The sequence below is a fragment of the Oreochromis niloticus genome, linkage group LG10, assembly GCF_001858045.2.
Source record: "Oreochromis niloticus isolate F11D_XX linkage group LG10, O_niloticus_UMD_NMBU, whole genome shotgun sequence".
Lineage (NCBI taxonomy): Eukaryota > Metazoa > Chordata > Actinopteri > Cichliformes > Cichlidae > Oreochromis > Oreochromis niloticus.
The window spans coordinates 10,987,698-11,006,841 of NC_031975.2; the positions used below are offsets into that span (position 1 = coordinate 10,987,698).

A 19,144-nucleotide genomic window follows, 5' to 3' on the forward strand; every position below is an offset into this window, starting at 1 on the left:
TTTTGAATTCATCTTGAAAGGTTTTCAGTAAACACTGATTCCCCAACAGCTTTAGGGGCACCATGTCACAGAAAGTATTTTAAGATGTGTGTACTGTAAGGGCATATAATTAAAGTTATTTGTGATAAATTGAGCAAATTTTGAGTTGGTGTAGGGGCAGGGGTTCCATTTGGCAAGTTAATTAAAATGGGCTATACAACACAACCATAAACCATAAAACTGTAGTGAATAGAGTATAAAGTATGGTCGAAACAGATTCGTTTTATTGCTATGGAATGAGTATGGGCAAAAATTCAATATTATTAAATTTATTATAACCTAATACTAAGCGTAAAGACAATGACAGGCGTTTGCGAATTACTAGTGAAAAATATTGTACCTTTTGTAACGAACTCCACTAATTCCAACGTTTCAGAGAGTACCTGAATGCGTCACATTTTTCATCCGGGTCACTGGGACTTTCCGCTAGTTTGGCTAGTCCAGTCTGCAGATCGCTGCAGTGCGTGACAGTAATACAAATAAAAACAACCCTTACCCGACTATGTATATACTGCGTTTAATGAGTTAGAGTGTTTATTGTTTGACTTCGTAAAGTTAGTCTAGGGCCAGGGTAAAATATGCTTAAGTGCACGGATTTTAGTCACCGTATTACAAGTTGTTTTGTCTAGCTAATATTAGCTAACTTACTTAGCCTCATCTATTAGCATTCAGAAGATAAATCGAGCTGGCTAAAACAAAAGCGTACAAAATCTAAAAAGAACTCATCGAAAGGTAAGTGGCAGTTGACTGGAAGTTTATTTTATGCATGCTTTACAGTCTTAAGTTCAGGCTAGCTAACTAATATTGAGATTAACTTTGTTTTTTATTATAGCGCAGCTAACGTAAAGTTAGGGTTCAGGTCACAGCTCATTTCTCATTTTTTAAAAATAAATGACAAAAAAACAGATTGAGTGAAGTTACTCTCTGATCTTACGATGGCTATTTTATGCTACTAATAAGCAATAGTAGAGACACTGAAGTTAATATAGTACGTCTTAGTAGTAAAATGCAAAGAATTACGGAAACCAGTAATGAAGACCGAGGAAATTAAATTAGAAGGTCCAAATGCTTAAACTCTAAATGTTGTCCTTGTAGGATGTCGGACTCGGACAGTGACGATGATCAAGATCGCCCTTTCTCTATAACTGGCTTCCTCTTTGGAAACATCAACGAAGATGGGCAGCTAGAAGATGACAGTGTTTTGGATAACGTGGGTGTTTCTGATACGTTTGTCTGCAGAAACATTTAGTAGCGCACTTAAGCTCGCAAACTTAAATTTTCTTCAACAGCTGTCTGCTTTTACTGTTCGTTGAAATGTTTTGTTTGTGTCTTATTTCCTCATATCAGGAGTCCAAAAAGCATCTAGCTGGTTTGGGTACTCTGGGTCTGGGCTCACTTATTACAGAGATCACTGCCAATGAGGATGATGATAAGGAAGAAAACAGAGACCCTGCCAACGTGGATGCGGAAGGTGAGGTCACATATATGTGAAGTGAAATTTATTTCGGTCAACAACAACAACACAGATTATCATTTTACATAAAAGTACTCAATCATACAGTAACTGAAAAAGGAATAGGCTGAAGCCTTGTGGCTTATAATTATCCTAGCCTTTACCCCATAGGAATAATCAAATCCTTAACCAAGAAAATAAATAGCATTGATAAATAAGTTATATAACAGTTTGAAAAGAAATCAATGATAAATCAAGAAATTAAATCAACACAAACTTATTCATCAAACCAAATTTCTATAACCTTGTATGATACAAATTTTTAAATTCTTCCTGAAAAATGACAAAGAAAAACACATCTTCAGTTCATCATTAAGTCCATTCCATAATTTCACTCCCAAAACTGACACACATCTATACTTAACATTGGTTCTCACTTTAGGTATTTCAAACACATAAGACCCCCTCAAATCATATTTTCCATCTCTTAGTTTAAACATACTTAAAATACAAATTGGAACATTCTTTTTCATCACTCGATATATCATTTCTAAAGTTTTAGAATATATAATGTCCATGAATTTTAACATAGATGATCCTACAAAAAACTGGTTGGTGGACTCCCTATATCCAACTTTATTTATTATGCTGATAGCTCTTTTTTGCAATTTAAAAATTGAATCCAAATATGTTTTGTATGTGTTCCCCCATATTTCCGCACAATAGGTCATATAAGGCAGCGGTCCCCAACCTTTTTTGCGCCACGAACCGGTTTATGCCCGACAATATTTTCACGGACCGGCAATAAGGTGTCGCGGATAAATACAACAAAATAAAACTAGTGCCGGTACCGAAAAAAAGAAGATTTATTCATAACACACGTGAAAAGACCCAGGAAAACCGAGTTAACGATAAAAACGATAACAAAATAACGCTGAAAACCAATAAAAACCCTGAAAACCATACATTTCACACCTGAGCCTCAACTCTCGCGGCCCGGTACCAAACGACTCACGGACCGGTATCGGTCCGAGGCCCGGGGGTTGGGGACCGCTGATATAAGGCAAACAAAGGGAAGTATACAATAAATAAAGGCAGTTCTTATTCAAAGAATCTCTTGTTTTATAAAGAATAGAAATAGACTTGGATAATTTCCGTTTCAAATGTTCTATGTGGGGCTTCCAACAAAGTTTATCATCAATAATTACTCCTAAATTTTGTCTCATATACTCTTTCAATTTCAACATTATTTAAATTCAATTTTACTTTAAAATTACTTTTACTGCCTCCAAATAACAGAAATTTTCTTTTACTTTCATTCAATGATAGTTTATTAAATACAAACCATCTATTTAACTTCATGAGTTCTGTTTCCACTGTTTTCAGAAATTCCTTTATGTCCTTTCCAGAGCAAAATACGTTTGTATCATCAGCAAACATCACATATTTTAAAGTATCACTGGCTGTACAAATATCATTTATATAAAGTAAAAAATAATTTAGGTCCCAAAACAGATCCTTGCGGAACTGCACAAGTTACTTTTCTAAGTTTAGATTTCATGTTATTAATACTCACATATTGGAACCTATACCAAATTTTAAAATAATTGACCTTCTCCAGGTTGGGTGAAGAGCACTGAGGATGCAGTTGATTATTCTGACATCAGTGAAGTTGCTGAGGATGAGACAAAGAAGTACCGTCAGGCCATGGGGTCTCTGCAGCCCAGCAGGAAAACAGGTGATCAGCAATGTTACAGCTCTTACTATGATTAACTGTGGAGACAGTGAGGCGGGTATTGTTTTTACCTTGTCAGTAGATGATCAGTCAAAACAAGTCTTTTGAACATTTTATGTCAGTTGAAGATTTTATGACATTTTAAGATCATTTAGTTGGATACAGTCTTTAAGAAAACGACCTGGATATTAGATTTTTCTAACACTTGCACAGGTAAAGGTTTGTTAACTTATGTTAACTTTTTTTACATCAAATAACATTGATTATTATTCTTTTCACAGGACTGCATAAAGTCTTTATAACTAAATACGCCTCATGTTTCAGTAGCTTGTAGAATCACCTTTAGCAGCAGCAACTTGAAATAATAATTTTTTTGTATGACTTTCAGTCTCTCACATTATTGTTGAGGAATTTTGGCTTGGTCTTCTTTAGGACGTTGCTTCAGTTCATTGAGGTGTGCAGACATGCTGCAGAATTTCAATTAGATTGAGGTCTGGACTTCACAACACCCTGATTCTTTTCTTTTGCAACAATTCTGTTTTAGATTTGCTGCTGTTGTTCGGATCATTGTCCTGTTGCATGAGCCATTATTGGGCCGGCCTTTATCTGTCAGACAGATGCCCTCACATTTGACTCTGGAATATTTTGTTGTACCGAGGAGATCATGGTTGACTTAATGACTGCAAGCTGAGGTGTTTGTGTTAAGATGTTGTGTTTGGTTTTGCCAAACATGGAATTGCGCATTATATTATATCTCCACATTGGTCTTGCATGGTCTGACCTTGCGGTGAATTTTCTGGGGCATCCCCACCTGGGTAGATCATGGCGTTGTGTTAACACACAATTGAACGCATCAGCCAGTTACCCTTTTAATTCCTATGGAAACAGTAAGGATGTACTTAGTTTTTCACATGGCTGCATAGTCCTGTGTTTTTCCTCATGACTATGTTAATAAAAAATACTCTCGAACTCTTTATTCCTAGATGATGAGGATGACTATGATGCTGATTGTGAGGATATTGACTCTAAGCTCATGCCCCCTCCACCACCACCAACTCTTCCTACATCTAAGAAAGAGGAACCCTCCACTCAGAGCACAAATGGTAAGTACATAGTTGCTTGTGATTACTTCCTAAAAGATTAATTGGGTTTGGAATAGTCTTTCTCTCATAATGTATTAAATTAAATCGCAATGCATGCTTGTTTTGATCAAATAATTTTCATCAAAAACTTTGATGACCTCTACTGCTCCATTGATTTATTACTGTCACCTGCAGCAGTTGGGGAAGATGGGGATGGCATCATCCTGCCTTCCATCATCGCACCATCCTCTACAGCAGATAAGATTGACTTCAGCAGCTCCTCAGACTCTGAGTCAGAAACCGATCGTCCTTGTCAGGGTTCAGGGGCCGGTGGTTCTGCGGACATTCTCACACTCCCTCTGGCTGGCATCATGCAGAAAGATGCCGCCAAAGCATTGCCAGGTGTCACAGAGCTCTTCCCAGAGTTTAGGCCTGGAAAAGTACAGCATCTTTATTTACACATACTCAAGGTTCATTTTTATCAACATTTTAAATTGAAGGAGTGCATTAAATCCATTTTCTTGAATGTGCTGCCAGGTGCTCCGGTTCTTGCGCCTGTTTGGTCCTGGAAAGAATGTGCCATCGGTTTGGAGGAGCGCCCGCAGGAAAAAGAAGCGAAAACATAGAGACCATCAGCCTGGGACACCTCCTCCAGAAGGAGAACCATCAGAACAAAGCCAGGAGAAGAAATCTGGATGGGTTTATGAGTATGCTCTTCCTCCACCTCCAGAGCAGTGCCTTTCTGATGATGAGGTAAGTCTTTGCTGCATGCTTGTGTAATAAAAGGCTCTTAGCAGTTTTCTCTCAGTATGTCAGTTTAATCAGCATTTTACATTCATTCTGCTTTGTCCAGATAACCATGATGGCTCCAGTAGAATCAAAGTTTTCACAAACTTCTGGTGATGGGGACAAGGAGACAGAGTCTCGGCCTAAAGTAGCAGAATGGCGATATGGTCCAGCCCAGCTCTGGTACGACATGCTAGGCGTCTCTGAGGATGGAAGCAATTTTAACTATGGGTTCAAGCTTAAGGAATTACAATCCAGTGAGCCTCAGAAGCAGGATACACCTAATGAAATTACAGAGACTTCTCAAGAGGTATGCAGATACACACATCTCTAGCAAAAGGAGGTAAATGATACTGATTATCCTGCTAAAGTTGTGAAATATATCCATAGGTCCAGATGCAGGAGGACAATGACATTGTCGATGGTGATGATGATGATGATGATGAAGATAAAGACAGAAAAGCTTTGGAGAATGAACTCTTCCTCATGGTCACTCAGCTGCAATGGGAGGATGATATAATTTGGAACGGGGAGGACGTGAAACACAAGGGTACCAAGACTCAGCGAGCCAGTCTTGCAGGATGGCTACCCTCTAGCATGACCCGTAATGCCAATGCTTACAACGCACAGCAGGGTAAGATAGCTGGAAAAATTCAGAAGTAAATCTTTGTGGGTCTTTTTTTTTTTTTTTTTTTTTAATGCTAGCAGAATACAGTACCGTGGTGGGGTATTGTTGTACGAACATTGATAATTGATGGTGGGGGAGTCTGATGTAATATTGAGTGTGTTTAAAAGAAGCCCTAACTAGAGCAGGGCGATATGACCAAAAATATTTATCACGATATACATTTGAAAATTTGCGATAACGATATAACTGACGATATAATTGACACTAGACAAAATACTTTACAACTCCACAACTTTATTAGTGCAAAAAACCCCATCACTGTATTTTCACTTAAACAAGCAGCTGTTTTTTATGTGCTATGAGTTATATAAAAATGTAACAGTGCAAATTCCTTGGTGACAGTTTAACCAAAAGGCATTTCCAGTGGAAATCGGCCGACATATCCTCAGCAAAACCATGTCTAATATCCACAAAACTTAAAAAGAGGTTATACACACACAATACGGTAGGGCTGCACGATTTTGCATAAAATGAGAATCACGATTTTTTTGCTTAGAATTGAGATCACGATTCTCTCACGATTTTCTTTTCCAATATAAATATTTATTGCACTTATTAACTGCACATCAACTTCATAGCAGTTGAGACTGAACATAAAAACAATAAATAAACATAAAAACAACAAATGCCTCACATTTTGTGGTTGCCGCAAAATGTTGTACTGCTTGTAATTCCGTCTCCACCATTGCTTGACACTGCGTGTATAGAGCAGGTAGTGCAACAATAGAAAAATAGTTGCGGGACGGCACTGTGTAGCGTTTGTCGAGGGTGTTGATCATTTTCCTAAATCCCTCGTTTTGCACAGTGTTGATGGGAGCCATATCTTTGGTCAGGTGATAAGTGATAGCCTCCGTAGTTTCTTTGTGCCTGCGGGAGTTCGACGTGTATAGGGAAGCGCTGTATAAGGTTCCCGTTATTGATGTTTGGGTGGTTGACCGGGACGGATTTTCTCCTGTCACTTTCTCGTCATCCCTGACGTGTTCTCCGTTGTTTTTTTCCCTGCCAATTTGAGCATCACACGGCACAGCTTCTGTATCACGTGGTATAAGGCCCCGCCCTTGTCATTTGTTGAGCAGGAAGAGTGAGCGCTTGTTTTCATGCAGATTACGTCCCGGATCGAAATGCGGTACAATCGTTGTTGTCTTTTGTTTTGTTTTTTTTGTTTTTTTTAAATCGTTGTCAGTTGGAAATGAGATCGCACATAAGTATGAATTGAGATCGCGATTTTCTAACGATTAATCGTGCAGCCCTACAATACGGTAATATTATGTTGAAGCACAGTACGTATCACTACGCGAGGCGCCTGCCTACGGTAGCCGTAATGCTCCGACAATCCATCAAGCGGTGCGGGTTCGTAGCTTAGCAAAGTCGTACTAAAACATTTGACAGATTTTCGAGCGCCGTGTTCCACATAAAATCGTTTCGAGGTCAGTAAACACAACCAGAATTCATACATAAGGCACACGGGATTATAAGGGGCACTGCCGATTTTCAGACAAATCAAAGGATTGATTTTAAGTGTGCCGTATTTTCCAAACAACATGGTAATAACGACGCCCGCTAGCATGCTCTACCAAAAATAGTGCTTTGTTGTGTATCTGACTGACGAAAGCTAAACCAGTTCCACACCACTGAAGTTGCAGCATTTTTACAAACCAATTCTGGTTCATCCGTTTCATTTAACGATCCACTTTCGCTCTTCTCATTCTGCATCGCCGCCATGTGCGTATGTAAACATAGGCACTGAGCATGTGCGTTTTACTCATATTCTATCGCGATATTTCATTTTCCTATCGTTGCCCAAAATTACACCGGTATTACCGTGAACGGTATGGTATGGCCCAGCCCTAGCCCTAACATCTGTTTAATTTTAAAGGTCTGACAAGAAGTAATTCTCAACTGGTCCCACCTACACCTCCACCCATGCCCAAAGCTGCTTCGATTTCTGGTTCAAAGCGGGACAAAAACAGCCACGATAATCAAGGTCAGTTCACGCTTTTGGTCGCATTTCAGTCCTTCCTGTTTCAAGATAATTTCTCACTGTTTGTTTTGTATTCATGTGTTTTTGTCCCATTACAGCCTCCCAGGACGAAGACTGTCTTTGGTTCTCCATTTTTCCTATTGATAATGAAGAGTTGGTATATGGACGCTGGGAAGACAACATTATCTGGGATGACCAGGAGATGGATCACATGCTTGAGCCGCCTGTTCTTACACTGGATCCCAATGATGAGAACATAATTCTAGGTATAGTCAAAAAGCTTTATCTGCCACTTCTTCTGTTATGTTTTCACTTGTTTTAGTCTCTTTTTAAAAAAATCTGTGTTATGCTGCTGTCACTTGAAGAAATTCCTGATGAAAAGGAGGAGACGACCTCCCACTCGCCATCAAAAGAGAATAAGAAGGAAACTGCAATCAAGAAGAGCCGCATCCTGCTGGGGAAAACGGGCGTGATAAAAGATGAGCCACAGCAGGTACGGCAAAGGCAATCTTGATTATTTGCTGCTGATTTGTACTGGAGATGTGGTTTGTTTGAAGAAGAACGTAAAAATATCTAAGAGGGAATAAAAAGGGCTACATAAAAAATGCACGACTGTAAGAGGGAAATGCTCAGGAACATTTCTAAACTTAAAAAAATAGAATTATAGAATAGCAGCACTTTGAGTGCTCTGTATGCTTTCTCTCAACACAGAACATGTCCCAACCTGAGGTCAAAGACCCCTGGAATCTGTCCAATGATGAGTTCTACTACCCCAAACAGCAAGGCCTGAGGGGAACCTTCGGTGGCAACATCATTCAGGTAAATGGTAGTTTATAACAGTGAATATAAAGCTTAAAAGCTAATTGCGTTGTGTAATATGAAAACTTTTGTCTTGTTGACAGCACTCCATCCCAGCCCTGGAGCTGCGGCAGCCCTTCTTCCCCACTCACATGGGACCCATGAAGCTTCGCCAGTTCCATCGTCCAGCTCTGAAGAAGTACTCATTTGGAGCTGTGGCTCAGCCGGGTCCACACCCTGCTCAGCCTCTGCTCAAACACATAAAGAAGAAGGCCAAGGTATGTCCTCAAGCACTATTACACTGTGAGTGTAGAGATAAATATGTAGTGTTTAAATGTTGTCATTTTAATGTTGACGTGTACTGAATATATAATCTTTTATAGATGCGAGAACAAGAGCGGCAGGCATCAGGAGGAGGAGACATGTTCTTCATGCGGACCCCGCAGGACTTGACAGGCAAAGACGGAGATCTGATTCTGGCTGAATACAGTGAAGAATACGCTCCTCTCATCATGCAAGTTGGCATGGCAACCAAAATCAAGAACTACTACAAAAGAGTGAGCTTGACATTGGATTTCTATTGTACTAACTTTGCACTTATGTTCTGCTCTGCTGAGAAATTTGACGTGTGATTTTTAAAACATGATGAAATCCACCAGATCATCAAATTGTCATTTCTCACTCATTATTATGATGCTGTTACTGTGCTTTTCAGAAACCTGGAAAAGATCCTGGAGCACCTGATTGTAAATATGGAGAGACTGTGTACTGTCACACATCCCCTTTCCTGGGTTCTCTGCATCCCGGACAGCTTCTCCAGGTCAGCACCGTATCAGGGAAATAACCAGATCTGTGCATATATATAAAATCTCTCTGTTCTGTTATCATGGCAAACTGTATGATGGTTTGCCTTTTCCTCAGGCTTTTGAGAACAACCTCTTCCGTGCTCCAATCTACCTTCACAAGATGCCCGAGACTGATTTCTTGGTTATACGAACACGACACGGCTACTACATTAGAGAGATTGTGGACATTTTTGTAGTTGGTCAGGAGTGCCCATTGTTTGAAGTTCCAGGGCCAAACTCCAAACGAGCCAATACTCACATCAGAGACTTCCTGCAGGTATTTTTATTTATATATTTCTTTTTTATTTAGAGCTCGGCTGTTGTCTGCACATAGCTGACCTATCACTTCTGTGTTCTGCAGGTGTTCATTTATCGCTTGTTCTGGAAGAGTAAGGACCGGCCGCGGAGAATCCGCATGGAGGATATAAAAAAAGCTTTCCCCTCACACTCAGAAAGCAGCATCAGGAAGCGACTTAAACTGTGTGCTGACTTCAAACGTACAGGTAGACTTCACACGTTTGACCGTGTCGATTGTTTAGTGATGATCATCATGGATTAGACTAACTTGTGTTGAGTCGGGGAAATATTTGGGGCATAAAAAGATTCTGTGCACTTTGAAGTTGCATGGGGTCAGCTGTGTGTGTGTGTGTGTGTGTGTGTGTGTGTGTGTGTGTGTGCGTGCGCCCTGAAATGACAGACAGGATTCTGAGCATTGAAGGAGCTTTTTATGCCTACTATGGATTTTACCCCAGAAGTATGATGTAGTGTAAGGACGGAATAAGGAGACAGGGTGTGACTGTGTGGTATAACCGCAGCATATTTTCTACAGTGTGACAATAATGGGAATAAAGCAATGATTTCAATTATTTTTGCTTACCACACTGCACTCTATGATTAGGCAGATGGGTATAAATGATTTGTGTGCTCGTCCTCATGGCAGGAATGGACTCAAACTGGTGGGTGCTGAAGCCTGATTTCAGACTGCCAACAGAAGAAGAGATCAGGGCCATGGTTTCTCCGGAGCAGTGTTGCGCTTATTACAGCATGCTGGTAGCAGAGCAAAGGCTGAAGGTAACAGCTATTACCTACATGTATCTTCATTTGTATCTATTTAGTGTCTGTTTCATCAAGTTTTTTCACCCCTTAAGGATGCTGGATATGGTGAGAAATCCTTCTTTGCTCCAGAGGAAGAGAATGAAGAGGACTTTCAAATGAAGATTGATGATGAGGTATCAACCGAAACTCTTCCTCACAATAAAGTTAACTAATACAGACTTGAGATGACACCATTCTGATTCTGTGTCACCCTCCAGGTGCGGACAGCTCCTTGGAACACAACCAGAGCCTTCATTTCTGCCATGAAGGGAAAGTGCCTGTTAGAGGTTACAGGTGTGGCTGATCCCACAGGCTGTGGAGAAGGTTTCTCCTATGTGAAAGTGCCCAACAAGCCCACTCAACAGAAGGTCTGAGTGTCTTAAGTCAAATTCTGCCGCCTCAGCGTTACTTATATGACATGTAATGCTGACAAGTTTGTTTCTGGTGATTTTGCAGGATGACAAAGAGCCACAACCAGTGAAGAAGACAGTCACAGGGACAGATGCTGATCTGAGGAGGCTCTCACTGAAGAATGCCAAGCAGCTGCTGCGCAAGTTTGGTGTGCCAGAGGAGGAGGTGAGACCAGGGTGATGTTCAAGCACTTTAAGCAGATGCGAGACATTGTCAAGCTTTCCCCTGATTAGGTTTGATCTGAACAACCAATAGAAACGCAGAAAAGGCTTTAGTTTTAAGGTGATTTTTAAAGGTTCTAAAGTGTTTCTGTCTGTGTGTCAGATCAAGAAACTGTCACGTTGGGAAGTTATTGACGTGGTCAGGACCATGTCCACAGAGCAGGCACGCTCAGGCGAGGGACCCATGAGTAAGTTTGCCAGAGGCTCTCGTTTTTCTGTTGCTGAACACCAGGAGCGTTACAAGGAAGAGTGCCAAAGGATCTTTGACTTGCAGAACAAGTGAGTTTCCAGTTCAGCATTATGAGTGTTTTATCGAGGATCCTGCACACTTTAACTTCTGTATCTTATTGCACCCCCATCTCAGAGTGTTGGAGTCTACAGAGGTGCTCTCAACAGACACAGACAGCAGTTCAGCAGAGGATAGTGACTTTGACGAGATGGGTAGGAACATTGAGAACATGCTGCAGAACAAGAAGACCAGCACCCAACTTTCCCGTGAGAGGGAAGAGCAGGAGAGGAAGGAGCTGCAGAGGATGCTGATGGGTGAAGAGAGCGATCGTGACAAGGGGCGCAAGGAGCGGCGTAAAGGTATATGTAAGTGTCCTTTTGTGATATTAAACACAGTCTTAATGTTAAGGACAAAAAATTGAGTATATAACTGTGAACTTTACTTCTCTTCACTCTACAGCCAGTTCCTTGTCCACCAGCTCCCACAAAGATGATGACACATCCTCCGTCACCAGCCTGAACTCCTCGGCCACGGGACGCCGACTCAAGATCTATCGCACCTTCAGAGATGAAGACGGCAAAGAGTATGTCCGCTGTGAAACTGTGCGTAAAGCTGCAGTCATCGACGCCTACACCAGGATTAGAACCACCAAGGATGATGAATTCATGTGAGTGTGACTGTAATTAAAGTCAGTTTAATTAAAAAATAATTATTTGGTTCTTGGAAGTATCCCATCGGACTGGTTCTGTATTTATTGGTGCTATTATGTAACAGTTAAAATAAAGTAATTTTGACCCAGCAAAGTCTATGTTTATAGAGCTGTGGTTAACGCACAGAAACCAGTGATACCAGTGATTATGACTCACGACTTTTCCGCGACTTTGTTTAAAATTCGAATTAGTTTTAATATTTTTTGATACATCTGTTAAATATGCAGAAACCTTTTCTTGTTGGTGTTGTATGGTGTAACCAGAGGATTAATCTAATTCATGGGTATGGATTAAATTACTAAGAAGGAAAAAAATGGACTGTCACTTAACTCAGACCTCTTTTTGTAAACCTGTGAATGTTAAAGGTCCTTGTTTTTCTTTTTTAAATCTTTTTACAGACGAAAGTTTGCCCTCTTTGATGAGCAGCACAGAGAAGAGATGCGGAAGGAGCGCCGGCGTATTCAGGAGCAGCTGAGGAGGCTGAAGAGAAACCAAGAGAAGGATAAGATCAAGGGGCCTCCAGAGAAGAAGACCAAGAAGGTCAAAGAGAGACCAGACCTCAAGGTAAAAGTAAGCTTGCCGATTCAGTACTATATGCCTTTCTTTCACTTTTTCCTCACAAGCTTCATGGTAGTGCACAAAATTCAAAACCTACAGCCAGTTTGCCTTGAACAGTTCTTCTTCTTATAATATAGCCCTGCTAGATTATCCTCGTGTTCCTTAATGTTTTCCTCTTTTCCCTAGCTAAAGTGCGGTGCATGTGGCGCCATTGGACACATGAGAACAAACAAGTTCTGCCCACTTTACTATCAAACCAATGCCCCACCCTCCAACCCAGTCGCCATGACAGAGGAGCAGGAGGAGGAGCTGGAAAAGACAGTCATCCACAATGACAATGAGGAACTGATTAAGGTGGAGGGCACCAAGATTGTGCTGGGCAAACAGCTCATTGAAAGGTATAAAAAAAAATTAGATTTAAATTTCCCATGTTTTGCAAACTATGTTTTACTCATTTGCTACATTTACAATAAATGGATCTGTGTCTAATTTGTTACAGCGCTGATGAAGTGCGCAGAAAGTCTTTGGTGCTCAAGTTCCCAAAACAACAGCTACCACCAAAGAAGAAGAGACGTGTAGGCAGTGCAGTCCATTGTGACTATCTCAATGTAAGCATCCTTATACAGATTGTTGCCATGCAACATTATGATGATGATAAAAACTTTATTTGTAAAGTTTTTAAAGCACACTGTATTTCATATCTCGGATAAAACCACATTAAAGATAAGTGGACATGTCACAAACACACCACATAGGTCTTATATGTTTATTCCTACATTACACACATCCATAAACACATTATATGTGAACATGAGCCCAAAATAATGTATGAAAGACTAGGGAGAAGCTAACCTATGGATCTGAGTTTTCAGCTACCACTAATTAGATGACCCAAAAGGCTTACAGCAGCGTGCCCTGCAAACTCATTCTTTTCTATGGTTTGTGCCACTCAATAACAATTTTGTGCGCCAACTGGGGAGCATAGAAATTCAAGAAGTGTGCACCGGCCAGAGCAACAGACATTTTGGGCCATTTGCTCAACCTAGCGGTTAACACAGTGTATGCCACTTTCTGTGTGCATGCTATTTCCTGTGTGAAAGGGTCTTGGGGAATGCTGTTGTAAAGTTTAGGAGCTACAGGTTGAAAAGAGTGGTTTCTACTGGATTTAAAATAAGAGTGTGGAACACTGGAACAGATGATCAGAGAGGCTGGCTGCTGTTACAAGGACTCAGCAGGTCTTCTTTGTAGGACAGGGGTGTCAAACATAAGGCTCGGGGCCAGAATTAGCCCGGCAAAGACTTCAATCCAGCCAACTGGACGACGCTGGTAAATGTGAAGGATGCATAGATTTTGAGCTTTTATCTATTATTTAATAAGTTTTAGAGCTTTTCTTTTGATAAGGATGCCCCCTCAATTGCCATTCATACTAGACCAAAGTAATAGACAAACAATTAAATGATAGAAAATTCCTGTTTTTTCACCATCTGCTATATAATTTATTTATTTTATTTTATTTTTTACAGTGGGTTCACAGAAAAACAATACATTATCTTTGAATTAACAAAGTCTTTTATTTTGTAATTGCAGGACAGTCTGGGTAATGAACTACAAAAACTTTTCTGTAATAATACACATTTATAGTGTGTAAAATTTCACTGGTCCAGCCCACTTAAGATCAAAGTAGTCTGTATTGGCCCACAATGTAAAATGAGTTTAAGGGCACTATAAGTTAATAAAATTATAAAATGATCTGAATTTCACTGGATTGTAAGGTGAGGGTCACTTTAATAGATGATTTAAGTCTTCTTTTTTTTTTCTTTCAGAAACCACACAAGGCCATCCACCGCAGGCGCACAGATCCCATGGTGACCTTGTCCTCTGTGCTAGAAAGCATCATCAACGACATGCGGGATCACCCCAATGTAAGAGGCGTCTACAACACGTTCACTTTACCTTAAAATTCTGTTCTTTGTTCCTATCCAGCTTCACCTTTATTACATCTACCTCTTCATTGTAGACATACCCGTTCCACACGCCAGTCAATGCCAAAGTTGTGAAGGACTACTATAAGATCATCACGCGGCCCATGGACCTGCAGACACTAAGGGAGAATGTGCGCAAGCGGATGTACCCGTCGAGGGAGGAGTTCCGTGAAGCAGTGGAGCTTATTGTCAAAAACAGTGCCACCTACAACGGTAGAGTTACAGGAACACGCTTAACAGACTCAGCGTGGATTCAGTGAGATTTCAAACCTTCACCAGTTTGTTGAGATGGCTTTCTGTTTTTGTCTCACCAGGGGCAAAACATCCAATAACACAAGTTGCACAGTCCATGTTGGATCTGTGTGATGCTAAACTGAAAGAGGTGAGTGGATGTAAACATCATTGCCATGATTTGGTCTTATCCCCCCCCCCCCCGCCCTTTTTTTTTTTTTATTAGTTTCCTCATCAACTGTCAAATCTGTGTATGTTTGCAGAAGGAGGACAGGCTGGTGAGGCTGGAGAAAGCCATCAACCCTCTGCTAGATGATGATGATCAGGTGGCCTTCTCCTTCATCTTGGACAACATTGTAACCCAGAAAATGATGGTGGTTCCTGAAGTAAGTCACCTCCTTCAGTCGGTTTGAGAACAGTGATCAGTATAGAATCAGATAATAATCTAAGGCTTGTTCTTCCACTCTTCTCCTCTTTGTAGTCGTGGCCATTTCACCATCCCGTCAACAAAAAGTTTGTGCCGGATTATTATAAAGTTATTGTGAACCCCATGGATCTGGAGAGTATCCGCAAGGTGAGAGGCTCACAGGATGCCAGACTTATAGCACCTAGAATCATTTAATTTTGGCAGCAGCACGAAGAAGCACCCTGTTAGTGTGTCTGTGTTTAATTTCGACAGAACATCTCCAAACATAAATATCAGAACCGAGAGACGTTCCTTTCAGATGTCAGTCTCATCCACACCAACAGCATCAAGTATAATGGTAAATGCTTTTATGGATAATGTTACCTCAGCATTTAATCTCTCTTAAAAGAGGTTTGACTAACTTTGACTATCTTGTGTGTCTTTGACAGGTTCAGACAGTCCTTACACCAAGACAGCTCTCGAGATTGTTAATGTGTGCAAGCAGACTTTGGCAGAGGTGTGTAGAAGATTCTTAGGGTGTTTTCAGACCTGTAGTTTGTTTATACTGGACTGAATCAGTTGATGAGTTTGTCAATTTGTAGCTGTTCACACTGAGAAAAATTCAGATGAACTCCAAGCAAACTAAAATGTGTCACTACAAACCACATGACAATTTTCAGTCTGCTTTATGGCCAAATGCGTCTGGGCCGGGAGCACGTTTATCCAGGTGTTGTGTCATTTCGCAGCTAGTTGCTAGCCCATACAGACTTTCGCACATCTATAGTAGCCGTATCCCAGAATACAAAGCATACATGGCTACAGGAAGTGGTTTTTTTAGCTAAACTCTTGCAACGTGCACCTTGTAGTTGAGGTTGCCAAACAAGCTGCTCTGGAGTTCATTTGGAACTCAGTTTTTGTTTTTAATTTGGGGTTTGGTTGTTTTGGTCCACACCCGAGTGCAATTACTGTGTTCACATCTGCACAGTCAAACTGCACCAAAGTGGAAAACAAACCAGAGTTCAATTTAAACTAACTACACACTGCAGGTGTGAAAACACCCTTACTTTGCCCTTTTGAAGTTAAATAAGGCTGCTTGATTGAGTAGTTTCAAAGCAAAGTTAGGAGCAAATCAAAGGCAGTTTGACTTGTAGTTTTAAAAATGTTGTATTGACACCGAGTGGAGATGTGAAACCCAGGTGTGTAAAATCAGACTGTGAAATATTTGGAATACTTACAGAATTGTGTTGCTTGTATTGTATTTTTAACACATATAAACAAGAAAAAAAACCCATCCGCTTTAGAAATAGTCACCATTTATTGTGTTTGCAGTATGATGAGCACTTGACTCAATTGGAGAAAGACATCTCTACTGCTAAAGAGGCAGCTCTAGATGCAGCAGACCTAGAGAGTCTGGAGCCAATGACGCCTGGGCCATACACACCTCAGGTAAGACAGCATCCAGGGCCTAGTTCCTTTAGGCCAAACCAAGTACTCTAAACTTTTCCGCGTGCAGTAGCTTCCTTGCCACTCCTTGTATTGCTTCTCCTTCACTTGTTCTTTGCACTAACTCTCCTTTCCAGACTTTCACGTTTCATTTGTACAATCTAGTTTCTTTACCGTAGTGTCTTCTTTTTCCCAACCTGTTCTTCTCCTTCGTTCCTGCCCTCTTTGCCGTGTCTCTTTGTCCGTGTCTCTGTGCGGTGTTGGCCAGCCTGCTGATTTGTTTGACAGCGGGGCTTCGGGGAGTCTGCCCAGAGAGCCCAGCAGCCTTTTCTCTGAGGGACCTCTAGTGGGTGCTCCAGAGAAGAGAGGGGGGCAGGTATGGAGAGACAGAAATAAGTCTTGCAGCCACATGCCCACCCCTCTTGTATCTATCCTCAAAGCATCCCGCTTCAGTAGGCATTTCTGTTGTACCACCTTCCACACAGGTGACAGTTTTTTTTCACCCTTGATTTGTTACCTGTCTGTGTAGCTGTTTTTACTCAAGTACTGCAGACCTGAACACTGATGTCTGATTGATGTCTGATTCAGGCAAAGGGGAAAATTCATACTGCACTTTGACCTGATTCTGCAGACATTGTCCAGAGATCACATGAGAAAATGTCAACAGTAAACACCGCAGTAAACAGTGACAGGGCCATCTTTTAGGCAAGTTTGTTTCCTGACCCTTTTCATTCTACCTCTCAGGGACGGCACAGCAGAAGACCAGGGGAAGAAGAGTCTGATGTGGATATCGAAGGCTTTGATGAGGATGACGATGGCAAACCCAAGACTCCTGCTCCTGTAAGAAATACAGATTTACTGATACTGAGCACATACACACAGATGTAAACTGCCTCGGTTCTTATTTACCTCGTTTTTTTTGTGATCTGTGTCTGAAGGCAGAGGATGCAGAAGGAGATCAGGAGTACGAGGACGATGACGAGGAGTTGTTGCTACCTCCTCGCAGGCGGGTGCATGACCAGGATGACGAGGAGGAAGAGGAGGAAGAGGAGGGCGACGGAAGATCTAATCGCCCAGCTCAAGCCAGTGTGCTCTATCAGGATCTACTCATGTCAGATGTAGAGGATGATGCCAGCGAAGAGGAGGGTGACAACCCATTCTCCTGTAGGTTCACAATTATTCTCCAACATTCAGAATCTGTAAATAGCAAAATCTGGTGGACACAGAATGTCCTTTCTCTTGTAAAATGTCCTGATGAAATGCGTCTCACCTTCCAGCCATACAACTATCGGAGAGCGGCAGCGACTCGGACAGAGAGGTTGATGTGCGACCTGCACCTCCACGGAGAACTCAGGAGACGGCCCGCATGGGCATGGAGCAGGACGAAAGTATGATGTCATACGAAGGGGATGGGCCTGATGGGCCACACATGGAAGACAGCAATGTCAGGTACAGCAGACCAGCTGACCACAATGAAAGCATAAGAATGTAATTGATGGCAGTCTCCTCAACACTAAAGTGCATCTGGAAATGAGGATTTTAATGATGGGAAAAATGACATTTAAAGCTTAATTTTCATTGTCGTCATGAAGTATTTAAATTGCTTTATCGTATGCATATCTGTACCACTGAATCATTCCATGTCCTGATATTTTTTTTTAAATGTTTTTCCTTGGTTTTCATCTCAGTTACGGCAGCTACGAGGAGACGGAGAGTCAGAGTCAGATGCAGCCATCTAGTTTGGGAAATGGAGAGGAATACGGCATCAGCGAGGAGGAGGAAGAAGACGAAGAAGACGAGGCACGGAGGAGAGGTCCGGCTGTGCTCTCTCAGGTCCAGCTCAGCGAAGATGAAGAGAGCGAAGAGTTCAGATCTATTGGGGGCGACAGCGACATGGACTCTGACAATTAGCTTCTTTTGATTTCTTCTTCTGCTTTTTTTTGCTGCAGAATCACGAAAACTGAAACTGTTTTAAAAATGAGGAAATGGACAAATGAGGAAATCTTAGGTAAATATGTACAGTGTTATTTTGTAAATGAAGGTGTTATGCCGCTTGTAGAAAAAAAACTGCACCTTGTAAATTTCAGTTTGTCTTTTTATATATGGATGTTTCTTTGTTTTATCCCGTTTTGCTTCAGTTAAATGTTATGGAAGCTTGTTTCCATCACTCAAAAAAAACAAACCATTTTTTGCCACCTGTCAGTCAAAATTTAGAGAGTTGACTTAATCAGAGTTTTGGGTTAATATGCGATAATAATCCTGCATTTTGAGGTCAACCAAAAAATTTTACCAAGCAAAAAGTGTTTGGGGTTTCTTTCAGGTGGTGGGTACGAGCTTCCACAATATCCCAAATTCACAATAAAGGGAAAAAAAAACTGAAGACAAACAATTTTCTCTTCTTTTTTTTTCCTAATACAAAATAAGCTGCAGCTCTTCTTTCTCAGTTTTCCT

The 19,144-nt window shown here is 41.1% G+C and overlaps 1 protein-coding gene across 7 annotated transcripts; it reads left to right on the forward strand.

Moving 5' to 3' along the window:
• The first annotated feature begins 450 nt into the window (after positions 1-450).
• taf1 (TAF1 RNA polymerase II, TATA box binding protein (TBP)-associated factor) lies at positions 451-18,920 on the forward strand. 7 transcript variants are annotated; one of them, XM_013265098.3, is made up of 41 exons: positions 451-771; positions 1,135-1,249; positions 1,387-1,510; positions 3,114-3,230; positions 4,211-4,330; positions 4,505-4,749; positions 4,847-5,062; positions 5,163-5,405; positions 5,486-5,729; positions 7,660-7,767; positions 7,863-8,030; positions 8,130-8,257; positions 8,476-8,583; positions 8,667-8,840; positions 8,946-9,119; positions 9,278-9,382; positions 9,484-9,684; positions 9,769-9,910; positions 10,348-10,478; positions 10,556-10,636; positions 10,721-10,870; positions 10,959-11,078; positions 11,238-11,413; positions 11,499-11,728; positions 11,823-12,030; positions 12,472-12,643; positions 12,818-13,029; positions 13,131-13,239; positions 14,455-14,553; positions 14,649-14,826; positions 14,928-14,995; positions 15,108-15,230; positions 15,326-15,418; positions 15,524-15,608; positions 15,700-15,767; positions 16,580-16,696; positions 16,962-17,069; positions 17,438-17,533; positions 17,632-17,857; positions 17,971-18,142; positions 18,382-18,920. In XM_013265098.3, the coding sequence occupies exons 2-41, from the start codon at positions 1,136-1,138 to the stop codon at positions 18,602-18,604; spliced, it is 5,976 nt and encodes a 1,991-aa protein (XP_013120552.1). In that variant the 5' UTR covers positions 451-771; position 1,135; the 3' UTR covers positions 18,605-18,920. The 7 variants fall into 7 exon arrangements, with proteins under 7 accessions (XP_013120552.1, XP_013120554.1, XP_013120555.1 ...); XM_013265100.3 differs by having other exon boundaries at positions 12,472-12,637; XM_013265101.3 differs by having other exon boundaries at positions 11,499-11,722.
• Positions 18,921-19,144: the final 224 nt, after the last annotated feature.

Coding starts and splice junctions, on each gene's coding strand:
- taf1 (XM_013265098.3), top strand. CDS start 1,136: ATGTCGGACTCGGACAGTGACGATGATCAAGATCGCCCTTTCTCTATA. Junction 10,479..10,555: donor TAGCAGAGCAAAGGCTGAAG/GTAACAGCTATT, acceptor TCACCCCTTAAG/GATGCTGGATATGGTGAGAA. Junction 13,030..13,130: donor GGCAAACAGCTCATTGAAAG/GTATAAAAAAAA, acceptor AATTTGTTACAG/CGCTGATGAAGTGCGCAGAA.